Source organism: Geotrypetes seraphini, chromosome 3 (assembly GCF_902459505.1).
Source record: "Geotrypetes seraphini chromosome 3, aGeoSer1.1, whole genome shotgun sequence".
NCBI classification, from domain to species: domain Eukaryota; kingdom Metazoa; phylum Chordata; class Amphibia; order Gymnophiona; family Dermophiidae; genus Geotrypetes; species Geotrypetes seraphini.
The window spans coordinates 116,773,855-116,787,324 of NC_047086.1; the positions used below are offsets into that span (position 1 = coordinate 116,773,855).

The following is a 13,470-nucleotide window of genomic DNA, read 5'->3' on the forward strand; positions in this document are numbered from 1 at the left end:
GCCCTTCCCAACGACACATGATGAAAATGGCACCGGGAATCCCCCCCCCCCCGTGCTAGCGAAAACCAGCAGGAGGGATTGCCATTCCCTCCTGCCATTCACCCCACCGTGAGACAAAAATGGCAGGAAGGATGCCCACCTCCTCATGCCATGCTGACCACCCCCACGCAGAAGTGAAACAGCAGAAGGAATGACCACTTTACCACCAAAGGCCCACCCTCTAACCCTATGACAGGTACCCCCCTAAATATCCCCTACCCCTTCTCCCCTTGAAAAAAGGCAGGAGGGCTGCCCATTCCCTTCTGCACCCCCTCCTCCTCCGAATACCCCTCGTAACTTTTTAGAGAAGTTGGAGCAGGAGGGAAGCTCAGTCTGTCCCACTTGTAGGGGCCTTTTCCTCCCTGGTGCATCATGTGATTGGCTTAGATGCCTAAAGCCCCTCCCAAGGTGTCTGAGCCAGTCAGGGCATTAGGCTCCTCCCTGTGCATTATATTTTGAACTGGCGGGCCTACAAGTGTACCAGACTGAGCTTCCCTCCTGCTCCAACTTCTCTAAAAAGGTACGAGGCAGTAGTTCAGATGGTAAGGGTGGGGTTTCAGGGACCTCCAGTGGCAGGAGGGAGTGGACATCCTGTCTGCCTTTTTTTCAGGGGGAAAAGTGGAGGGTAGGGGATGTTTGGGGGGCACCTGGGGCGGGAGTGGGCCTTTGCTGGCAGGAGGGTGTGGGCATTCCTCCTGCTGTTTCGCTGCCACAGGGGGTAGGGTAGGGGAATAGCCATGGCAGGAGGCAGTGGGCATTCATTCTGCCATTTTTTCTCATGCGGGATAAGTGGGGTTGGCATAGCAGGAGGAAGTGGGCCTTCCTCCTGCTGTTTTCACTGGTGCGGGGCGGTTCCTGGTGCTAGTTCGTCAGGGAGCACCATCATCAGCGGGAGGAAAATGTGTGCTTTTTTTTTTTCTTTTTTTTCTAATGTGTAATACATACAGTGCAGCATATGCCTTGCCCACCTCCTCATGCATCTCTGCCCATTAAAAAAAAATGTTAGACAGGTAAGTGACTGATTTTCACCAGTCACTTTTTTTGGATTGCTAAAAGCGATCACTTTTTTAGTGCATTGGGAAGCCATGTTAGAGCATCAATCGCTGTATTGTTTTGTGGTGTTCTTTTGGGTGTCTTTCTGCCAGATAATACAAGACACAATATTATTCAAAGAGTAAGCTTTAATTCCCTATACATCAGTCTAACAAATAGTTCATGCGCATATACACAAATTAAACATAAAGTAAAGATACATCACCGTTGGAGCAGAGGTATGCATCATCTATGCCAGTGACTGGAGAGATCCAACTTGCAGTCAAAGATGGAGAGCTTTCAATGGGCCAAACACCCCTTGGGACGCGTCCACACAGAAAAGATCTCCGAAGTTTAACTGTCACTTGCCCCCTTTTATACCTTATCCAAGCCAGATAATTACGGTAGCTGATTAATCAATAACTGGCACTTTATGGCCTAAAAACCCGCGTTTAGACACCCAAGGAACTGGCCAGGTTCCAAAGTGAACCAAAGTCAGTGTTATTGCTCCTAATTAGTAAATTAGTTGCAAAAACTTTGATTTTCAGGATAGGTAATGTCATTCCTGTCCCTAGGTCATTAAGTGAGATAAACACACATATAGAATAAATATTGTGTGTTTTCAATTAACATAAAACTTTGCTTTCCAGAATGGCTTATAATTAAGTTCAACACTCGTAAATATACATTATTATTCAAGCTCCGCTTTTAGGAGCAGCTTATAACTCATAATCAGGTACTATTATCACCACAAAACATCACTTAAAACTTTTACTAGTAAGAACAGCATACATAATTACTTTGCTCTTGGTTACATGAAAACGTGGACGGTCATTGTCCACCTGTCTGATTGTAATTATATTTCCTGAAATATAATTACAGTTCCTATTATGGTTTTAAAAACAGGCCTTTTCCTACTTTTATGACCTTTTAATACTCCAAATTGCCCATTTAGCTAACAAGATTAGAAAACTTTGCATTAATGATGTAATCCAGCACAAAAGTTCTTGCTCAGGCTGCACACAAAAATGGCTTCTTGCTTCTCGTAATATAATCGCTCTACTAGTTTACGTGGCATTTTAATATTAATAAGCTTATTTGCATGGTCAGATCGGGGAATGAGTGATCTTGCAGAAAACCAGGCGGTGAGCTATTTTCTGCAACAGGTTGACAAATGCGATCATCGCTAAAACTATTAAAACAAGTTTAGCAACGATCTGGGCCCCAGTCTGATTTTCAAGGCCCTCAAAGGCTAATGAACAATTTTATGTGGTAACTGCAGGGGACATCCTGAGCGTGCCCCCAAACTTACCACACAGCCTTTGCACTTACTGCGCATTAATTTTTGCTGTTAAGGCATGCTAAGTGCAAAACCGTAATATACTTTGATAAAATTCCCCTTTTATTTCTAAAGTTTGAAATCTTTATAATTGCTGAACCATATTCAAAAAGGCATTTACTCTTCTGGCTTGGCTTGTTTATGTCTATTAAAAAATTTGATATACCGCTATACCTGACGTTCTTTCATCTCCAGTGTTTGTCTGCTGTATTAAATCCCCAGAATGAATGTGAAGGTATAAATTCTGATAAATTGGAAATTATAGACAGTTAAGTAGATAAACATAACAGGAATTTTCAAAGAAAAAACAGAGAATCACCAATAAACCTCACATCAAAAGACTAAACTTTTAATCATATCTTTAAAAATCTTGCTAGCACAATGGCTGCACTTTCCCGTGCATAGAAGTAGAAGGTATTCCAAAGAAAATACTTTGTGATTGGCATCTGATGTTCTTTCAATATAAACTACCTAAATATCTATATATGTAAATATGGCTGTTCAGGAACGTGGTAGGGCACAGGCTAGATATGGCATGGGAGCGATTGAAATACCAAATGAAGGAGTAAGGTCCAAGTGTGTTACACCGGGAGGAGGACGGAAAGTGAACTTCTGCAAAAGACTGGTAAAGTAAAGGAAAAGCTCCATTTTGGCAAGCGTCTCACCAGCACAGATTCTCCGACCTGCAACAAAAACAAAATTGATTTCATATTTCTATAATTTGGACTTTAAAATTGATGTCATGCACCAGCTCAACAGAAAACAAAAGTCTTTACATCAAGCATAGCTACATTCAACATAGAAAACTAATATCCCTTAAAATCCATGATGAGAAAGCCCAAATTAAAAACCCTGAAACCTAAATGGCAAAAAGAAAATTTGAATGTGAGGCAGTGAAGAATCTTATCTGGTCAATATTCAGCTGGTAGCTTTAAGGGTCCAGAGAAGAGTGACAAAAACGGTTAAGGGACTGGGGGAGTTGCCGTACAACGAGAGGCTAGAGAAAGAAACTGGGCTACTTCCGTTTTCAGCTTAGGCGAAGCACGACACAAGGAAAGCGGGAAGGGAGGTTGCAGGCTGCATTTTAGAGTTGCTGCCTCAGCCGACATTCCCTGCCACAAAAACGGATTCGAGCGGAGGTGAATGGGAGGATGTGCCAGACCAGGAAGCCCCCTGGACTGTTCTTGTAAAGGTAGAATGGGGGATGGGTTTCTAAGACATGCTAGACTGGGGGTGGGGAGTGAAGGGGAAGAACTTATGCCAGGAAGAGAGGGTACCAGAGAGAGAGAGATGGTGGGCAATGTTGTGGAGGGAGAGAAAAGGAGAGTAGTTGGGCATGGGGTGCTGTGAAAGAAAAGGGAATGAGATACTTGAAAGGGAAGACAGTTGGAAAGAGGCAGAGATGGTGGACCTGGGCGTGGTGTAGAGGGAGATATATAGAATAGGACAGGGGTCTCCAAAGTCCCTCCTTGAGGGCTGAATCCAGTCGGGTTTTCAGGATTTCCCCAATGAATATGCATTGAAAGCAGTGCATGCACATAGATCTCATGCATATTCATTGGGGGAAATCCTGAACACCCGACTAGATTCGGCCCTCAAGGAGGGACTTTGGAGACCCTGGAATAGGAGAATAGGATAGTTGGAGAAAGAGAAATTCAGCATGGGAGGGCAGTTGGGAAGAGAAAGGGACTTGGGGATGGAAGGAGGGAGGAAAGAAGGGAGAAATGTTAGATCTGGGGCTGGAAGGGAAAAAGATGGTGTACATGGGAAAGGAAGAAAGGAGAATTATTGGACATGGTGATGGGAGAGGAGTGAGGTAAAGAGAAGAGGGAGAAATGTTGGATGTGGTGGTGGAGAGGAATCAGTGGGACAGATGGAAATAGATACAAGAGGGAGAAATATTGGACATGGTGTAGAGCAGGGGTGCCCAAACAGTCAATCGTGATCAACCAGTAGATCGCAAAGGCAATGCGAGTCTATCGCGTTGCCTTTGCGATCTTGTTCTTCCTGCCTTCCTGAGCCAGGCCAGGCACGTACAAGCGCCAGACCCACAAGCCTTCACCTCCGACGTCAATTCTGACTTCGGAGATGATGTTCTGGGCCAGCCAATTGCTGCCTGGCTGACCCAGAACTTCATCTCCGATGTCAGAATTGACGTTGGAGGTGAGGGCTTGTGGGTCTGGCGCTTGTGCGCAGGCCTGTTCGTGGAAGCAGGGAGAAATCGGTGTGGTGGCTTTGGGGGGGGGGCAGGAGAAAGAAAGAATCAGAGAAGTGGAGAAATCGGCGCAATGTCTTGGGGGGCAGGGGGAGAGAGAAAGAAAGGCGGGGGAGAAAGAAAGACAGAAATAAAGAAGGGGCAGGGGAGAGCGAAAGAAAGACAGAAAGAAAAGGGGGACAGAAAGGAAGAAATATTTGATTTACAGTCAGAAGAAGGAAGTACAACCAGAGACTCATGAAATCACCAGACAAAAAGGTAGGAAAAATGATTTTATTTTCAATTTAGTGATCAAAATGTGTCCGTTTTGAGAATTTATATCTACTGTCTATATTATGCACTATGGCCCCCTTTTACTAAACTGCGATAGTGGTTTTTAGTGCAGGGAGCCTATGAGTGTCGGGAGCTGCGAGGGGCATTCAGCGCAGCTCCCTGCGCTAAAAACCGCTATCACGGTTTAGTAAAAGGGGTGGTGGTATATTTGTCTATTTTTGTATAGTTGTTACTGAGGTGACATTCCATATTTTAAAATCATCTGCCTTGACCTCTGGAAAAACCCCCGAAGACAAATGATAATTAACATTTTCTCTGCGTACAGTGTGCTTTGTGTTTTTTAAAAATTTTATTGTTGGTAGATCATTTTGACTTGGTCATTTTAAAAGTAGCTCGCAAGTCAAAAAATGTGGGCACCCCTGGTGTAGAAGGAATGGAGGAAGAGATTTGGCATGGAGCTGGAGAGAGGTGATAGAAGCAGAAATATTTGACATGGGACTGGTGGGCAAAGGCAAAAGATACTGCACACTGTCCAGGGGATAAAAGAGGAAGAAATATTGGATGTGGCAGTAGAGGGGGTGGGAGATCCCTCTCTGCCTATCTCTTTTCCCACTCCCTTTTCAGCAAGGGAAGGAATGAGAGAGAGAGAGAGAGAGAGATATGGTGGATAGTGAGAGAGAGGAAGATGTTGCACATGGGGGTGGAGGAGAGAGAGGAAGAAATGCTGTGCAGTGGTGGGGAGGGGAATAGAGTGCGCTTTGTTTAATTTCTTTGACTGGGTGACCAGAGAACTGGATAGAGGAGTGTGCTAGATGTGGTGTATTTAGATTTTAGCAAATCCTTTGACAGTGTTCCACACAGATGTCTAATAATTAAACTGAGTGCCCTTTGGATGGGTCTCAAAGTGATGGGCTGGGTCAAGAACTGGTTGAATGGAAAGCAACAGAGGGTAGTGTTCAATGGAGCTCACTCTGAGGAAAGGGATGTTACCAGTGGTGTGCCTCAAGGCTCTATTCTTGGGCCTCTTCTTTTTAACATTTTTTATAAATGTTATTGCTGAAGGGCTGTCGGGTAAGATTTGCCTCTTTGCGGATGATAATAAAATCTGTAATAGAGTAGACACGCTGGACGTTGTGAATAACACGAAGAAAGACCTGGCGAAGCTTGAAGAATGGTCGGATATTTGGCAGCTAAAATTTAATGCTAAGAAATGCAAGGTCATGCATTTGGACTGCAAAAACCCGAGGGAACGCTACAGTTTAGGGGGTGAAGAGCAGGATAGGTTGAAAGGTGACAGCGAAAGCTAAAAGGATGGTAGGGTAGGGAGAGGTATGGCAGTTGGAAAAAGGAGGTATTGGTGCCCCTGTATAAGACTTTGATGAGACCTCATTTAGAATATTGTGTACAATTCTGGAGACCGCACCTTTAAAAAGATATAAAAAGGATGGAGTCGGATCACAGGAAGGCTACTAAAATGGTGCATAGTGTTCATTATAAGGCATATAGGGACAGATTTAAAGATCTCAATCTGTATACTTTGGAGGCAAGGCATGAGAGGGGAGATATGATAGAGATGATTAAATACCTATGTGATGTAAATACACGTGAGTTGTGATACTCAGACTATGCCTGCTAGCTCTGTCCGTCCAGAAGCATACACACAGCAGTTTTCTGAGTTTAAAACACCTTTTAAGCAGCCTGTAGATTTACCAGCAACTACCACTAGAGGGAGCAGTCATACAACACTGACATTAGCTCTACACATGTGAGGGAAGGGACTAGCTTAATTAGAAAGTTCCCTACACCTGATAGGGAGGGGCGTGCTTGTAGGTAGATGGACAGCAAGCCACAGTTTTCGAACAGAAAAAAGCTAGAGCAAGGGAGATGGACAGGCTGGAGGGGCTGAGAGCGCTGGATGGGGGATAGTTGCCAGGAGCCATGGAACTAGGGCTGCCTGAGCAGATGCTTCCTGAGGTGGGAGCTCAGAGTGAGCAACTATGGACATTAAGCCAGCTGGAGAATCTGATGAAATGGAGGTATGTTGCTCTGCTAGAGCCAGCCAACAGCCATGAGAAATTAGTGAGCTTTCCCAAGCTGTTTTTGTTGTGGGACTATTTTTGAAAGCGCTGGTAACCCCTTTTGAAACACCACAGGATTTACAGGAAAAAGTTTCTCATTTGGTTTTCCCACTGTGTGTGAGTGGGGGTGGGGCATTTGCTGCCTGTTTGAAGAGGAAGAGTGAGGAAATTCTGCTTTGCTTCAGTGGTGGGTTTAAGTGGGATATTTTTGTTACAACTTTTTCCATCTAGCAGAGTCACTCTTCACCAGCAGTTAACTACTGGCAACTAGTGCCCTAACACTGGAACAGGCTAGGCAAACTGCCACTTAAGTCTCTCATATCAAAGAGGAATTGATTATTGTCCTGTTACATATGAAACTGTTCAACTTATGAACTGCAGGCTTGCTGGAGCCTAGAACTGCCATAAAACTTTCCAAGCAAACTATTCCTGAGAGGTTTGGAGATTTGAACTGGGACGCTGTGTTTTGTTTTTGTTTTGTTTTTTAAATTTTATTTGTTTTTGTTCCCTGCTGAGCTGAATCTGAAGCTGTGTTTTCTGTTGAACATTATATTTTTAGCTTGGGAGCCATAAGCCTTGTTTTTCTTGTGATTTTTTTTTTTTTTAAGGATAATAAAGTGGCAAGAACTGAAATATTGGTGGTGTGTGATTTCATGCTCATGTGCCTTTTTCCTGACTATTCCTATGAGGCCCAAATTGACCCCATACGCTATTAAATTCTGCCATAGATTACCCCACAGGCCATCACCGTAAGGGGGCCTATGACAGTCAAATCTCTTTTATTTGAAAGGAAGCTCTGGAATGAGAGGGCATAGGATGAAGTTAAGAGGAGATAGGCTCAGGAGAAATCTAAGGAAATACTTTTTTACAGAAAGGGTGGTAGATGCATTAAACAGTCTCCCAGTAGAGGTGGTAGAGACCGAGACTGTGTCTGAAATCAAGAAAGCCTGGGATAGGTACATGGGATTTCTAGAGAGGAAGAGATAATGGTTGCTATCTGGTCCTTCCTATTTCCGCAAAGGCAGGACCCAGCAGAGAGGAAGGCCCAAAGCCAAGAGCAACAAATTGTGAATGCTGCGCTGCCAACTGGGGAGTGGGTGACAGAGGAAGGAAGAGGAGCAGAGGGGGAGGGAATTGCTGCACCTGACTGGGGACAGGGAGGGAGAAGGAAGACCAGAGAAGGGAGAAGAGAGGAAAGAAGTGAAGGAAGGAAGGAAAGGAGATGTCGGACCATGGAGGGGGAAGGAAAGACACCAGGGCATTAAGGTAATAAGACAGATATGCCAGACCAATGGGAAAGGAAAAAGGGAGGGAAAGAAAGGAGAAGCAATGTAAGAGCTTGTGAAGTTTCTGGAATCCTGTGAATTACAGGACCAGAGGCAACATGGATTCACTAGAGGTATGACTTGTTAGACAAATTGTGAAGAAAGAACTGGTGAAGCTTGAAGAATGGTCTGAAATTTGGCAGCTAAAATTTAATGCTAAAAAATGCAAGGTCGTATATTTGAGCTGCAAAAACTGGAGGGAACGGTACAGTTTAGGGGGTGAAGAATTTATGTGCACGACAAAAGTGCGGGACTTGGGTGTGATTGTATGTGATGATGTTAAGATGGCCAAACATGTTGAAAAGGTGACGGCGAAAGATAGAAGGATGCTAGGGTGCATAGGGAGAGGTATGGCTAATTGGAAAAAGGAGATATTGATGCCCCAGTATAAGACTTTGGTGAAACCTCATATAGAATATTGTATACAATTCTGAAGGTTGCAGCTTCAAAAAGATATGAGGCGCATTTCCAAATCTGGCCTCCTATGATCCTCTGGTAGCTCTTGCCTTCAGCACATCTGGGATCCCCACTGACTGAATTTGGGTTACTTTTGAATCTGTAACTGAGTCTCAGCTTTTACAATTATGTCATAAACTAAGGAATTTCAAATGTATTTTAGATCCTATCCCCTCCTATTTATATGAGAGAATCCCACCCCAGGCCATCGTACTATTAACTCAGATTATAAACTTTGCATTACAAACTGGGCTATTTTCCACTGACATGGGCCATATAGCTCTTACTCCTATATTTAAAAAAGCCAACCTGGATCCATCTATTCCGTCAAACCTATAGCTAATATTTAGTTACTAACTAAAATGATGGAATCCATAATTTCTATTCAGCTTTCCACCTTTCTAGAGAGATTTTCCATTCTTTTGCCATGGCTTTAGGCCAAATTTCAATACTGAAACCTTATTGGTCTCTCTAATTTCAAATGTCCAGCAATTACACGTGAAAAATAAATTTGCCATTTTGCTTCAATTCAACCTGTCTGCAGCTTTCGATGGCGTCCACCATGACATCTTGATTCACCAGCTCTCTGAAATAGGCCTTGACCTTACGGTCCTAAATTGGTTCTCTAAATTTTTGCAATCTCGTTCTTATACTGTTAACATGAATGGTACAATGTCACCTCCCTGGAAGCCATTATGAGGAGTCCCTCAGGGATCACCTCTCTCTCCTATTCTCTTTAATATCTACATGATTTCTCTGAGATTTATAGAAACATCTATTTTTGAATCTCTGTATACTTATGCTAATGATATTTTCATTCTCCTCAAGATAGACCGACTCTCTCAAATATGTCGGCAAATATAATCCAGTATATACTCGGACTTCAAGCTTGGGCCCTTTCCGTGCAAATGAAATTAAATGAAACTAAAATGAAACTGTTATGACTTGGTCCTATGCTAGATCAACTTCCCTCTTCTATTCTATTGCCGACAGGGGCGTCTTTACAGATTGAATTCTCCTCTAGAATCTTGGGTGCTATTATAGACTCATCATTCTCATTTAACAAGCATATATCAGTTCCTTCACATGCTTAGGAAAATTAGATCTTGCTTTTATCAGCAACATTTTTCTGTTCTCATTCAATCAATTATTCTCTCATGGTTAGACTACTGCGGCTCTATCTACTTGAGTCTAACTAAAAACAGCTTCCGAAGCCTTCAGTTAATCCAAAATTCCGCGGCTCAGTTGATTTTTGGTAAAGGCAAATATGAGCATGTAACGCTGCTATTGGCTAAACTCCATTGGCTCCTGATATTCCTTAGGATATACTTTAAATGCGCTTATATAACTTTCAAGATCTTATTCAGCATCTGTCTATCACTAATTCCTCTGTCTGGAATTCTAAAAAATTTGGATTGGTTAGAACTATGCAAGAATTCAAATTAGCTTTCCCTTCATTGAAAGGTATATTCTCCACTGGCAACCTGGTTATTCTTCAAATTGTAAAGTCTTTTCTTTCTCTTTGTTCTATTTTCAATTTCATTTACTGTAAACAAAGACAAGCTTTAATACTATAAAGATGACACAGTATATAAATTCAAGTTTTAGTTTAGTTTAGTTTCAGAGGAAGGCTACTAAAATGGTGCATGGTCTTCGTCATAAGGCATATGGGGACAGACTTAAAGATCGCAATCTGTATACTTTGGAGGAAAAGTGGGAGAGGGGAGATATGATAGATGTTTAAATACCTATGTGATGTAAATGTGCATGAATTGAGTCTTTCATTTGAAAGAAAGCTCTGGAATGAGAAGGCATAAGATGACGTTTAGAGGTGATAGGCTCAGGAGTAATCTAAGGAAATACTTTTTTACAGAAAGGGTGGTAGATGCGTGGAACAGTCTCCTGGAAGAGGTGGTGGAGACGGCGATTGTGTTTGAATTCAAAAAAGCCTAGGATGGGCATGTGGGATCTCTTAGAGAAAGGAAGAGATAATGTTACTGTGGATGAGCAGACTGGATGGGCTATTTGTCCTTTATCTACCATCATGTTTCTATGAGATCCACATACCATGGGGAATGAGGCCAGTCTGAATCTACTAGAATCATCAAGCCCGGATGCATTTCTATCCGGCGGAGGAACCAATTGACCAGAGTCCACTGCACTGATGCCTGAGGATGCCTGGAATTGGACAGTTATAATGCGGGTGTAGCCCTAGGAATGTCTCTGGGAGGAAAACCTGAAGATCTCTGAAGACACTTGCAGGAGGAATGAGGAACACTATGACCCCCTCATGCTCACAAGGAGAGAGTTAGAGTGAAGCTCAGCAACACCTGTGTAGAGGTCATCCAGACCTGTACCAACAAGAAGCTGGTCCTTGAAAGTACGTCTTCTTAAGGTGACCCTTGAGGTAGCATCTTCAGCTCAAAGACGGATCCAAAGAGTCCGGCACCCAGACTTTACACCAGGGGTGCCCACACTTTTTGGGTTTGCGAGCTACTTTTAAAATGACCAAGTCAAAATGATCTACCAACAATAAAATTTAAAAAAACACAAAGCACACTGTACACAGAGAAAATGTGAATTATCATTTATATTCTGCGGGTTTTCAAAGAGGTCAAGGCAGATGACTTTATGCAATATCACTCTCAGGAACTATACAAAAATAGACAAATATACCCCCTCCCTTTTTACTAAACCGCGATAGCGGTTTTTAGCGCAGGGAGCTGCATTGAATGCCCTGCGCTGCTCTCGATGCTCATAGGCTCCCTGTGCTAAAAAATGCTATTGCGGTTTAGTAAAAGGGGACCATAGTGCAAAATATAGACAACAGATATAAATTCTCAAAATGGATACATTTTGATTACTAAATTGAAAATAAAATCATTTTTCCTACCTTTTGTTGTCTGATGATTTCATGAGTCTCTGGTTGCACTTTCTTCTTCTGACTGCATCCAATATTTCTTCCCTTCTTTCAGCCTGCTGTATGCTTCCAGACCTCATTCCCTCCGCCAACTTTTTATTTCTCTCTCTCTCTGCCCCCCCTCCCCTTTCTTTCTTTCTGTCTCTCTATCCCCCTTTCTTTCTGTCTGTCTTTCTCTCTCCATGCCCCCTTTCTTTCTGTCTTCTGTCCCCCCTTTCTTTCTTTATTTTTCTCTTCTTTCTTACTGCCTCCCTGCTCCCCCTTCTTTCTGTCTCCCTGTCTGCTCCCAAGCCACTGCCGCCGCCATTGTGGAACAGGCTTCTAAACCACCACCGCCCCCAAGCTCTCCCTGCTTCCCCACACAGAAGTGTCAGGCCGACCAGATTTTCTCTCCTCGACATCATTTCTGAAGTTGGAGAGGAAGTTCCGGGCCAGCCAGGCAGCGATTGGCTGGCCCGGAACTTCCTCTCCGACTTCAGAATTGACATCGGGTGGGGGAAGTTGGTCGGCTCGGCGCTTCTGAGTTAGGAAGCAAGTAGAACGTGAAGGCAATGTGATCGACTCGCATTGCCTTCGCGATCTACCGTTCGATCGTGATTGACATTTTGGGCACCCCTGCTCTACACTATAGTAGAGAACGTCTGGCACCTAATCCACACCAACCATCACCAGTGAAGGACAGGCATGCACCTGCACAGAGCACATATTCTGTAGAAAAGAACGTTTTTAACATAATATCCCTCTGAAATCCTGAGAGTACTTAAACCTCACTCCCCCATCACTAGGGAGAGCTGCATGCTGGATAACCTGTGCCATAGCAGAAACTACCTCAAGCTGTTCAAATCTGCTGAAAATCAGAATCCAGGTGGTAAAGCTTAGACATAGCTTTAGAAGGTCAGAAAGATCTTTCTGGGGTATTACATTTTTCTGAAACCAGACCAAGGAGCTGTGGACTGAATGGAAAAAATGGGACTTGGACCCCCTACCACAGGAGAACGGTCCAGGACTGAAGCCTGAGAAGTGAAAGGTGGAGAATCCAAACGGAGCTCTTTCAGAACATCAGTAGTAAAGAGGCAGACATAAGCCTGCTTAAAAATCTACAAAGAATGGTCAGCACCCAAATCTGGACGCTCAGGGCAGCTGAGGTGACAGGTCCCAGCAATAGCATCAGCCAGATTCAAAATAAACACAGTGGCAGGAGACAGAAGAGTCATAATATCTGCATGGCAACTACTGCAATCGAGATCTGCCACAGGCTCCTGAAAAGGAAGCGTCGCCACAGGCGCCACAGACCAAAAAAAGATCCAACGCGCCCGCCAGCTGCATCAAACGAGTGGGATCTGAAGAATACACCTTTCAGAGGAGCCAAATAAAATCCAGTGAAAAGGCCCATGCCGCAACCACAACAGGGCTTTGTTAAGGTACATGTGCTGCGCCAAGATTCCCCAGACTCAGAATGTTTTATGCCAGACTCCAGGACAGTCTCTAGGTGATTTCTCTTCAGAAGCCATGGACCAAGGCTGGCTCCCCAGCCCAAGATTACTCAAAGGAGGTGAAGTCCAAAAGCTCTTGCCCCCACCCCCAGCACGCTACTGCATGTGGTATACAGTCGCTGATCCAGTGCTATCAATGTCCGCATTCAAAATATTAGAGGCTGGGAAGTCCATCCCAAATGATTTTGAATCACATCGAGGGTTTTTTTAAAAGAAAAAAAAGATTGTTTTTAAAATCCAAGATGGCTGCCATCACAAATTTACACCTAAATGGCAAAAATAAAAAAAATAGCAATTTGG

General features: G+C 43.6%; 1 protein-coding gene across 1 annotated transcript in view; it reads right to left on the minus strand.

Moving 5' to 3' along the window:
- Positions 1–1,231: 1,231 nt before the first annotated feature.
- LOC117356548 (cytochrome P450 2K6-like) overlaps positions 1,232–13,470 on the minus strand; it is a 76,243-nt gene continuing 64,004 nt past the window's right edge. The window contains exon 9 of the mRNA XM_033935897.1: positions 1,232–3,093. Within this exon, the coding sequence (XP_033791788.1) occupies positions 2,912–3,093 (182 nt within the window). The 3' untranslated portion in view covers positions 1,232–2,911. The remainder of the gene's footprint in view (positions 3,094–13,470) is intronic.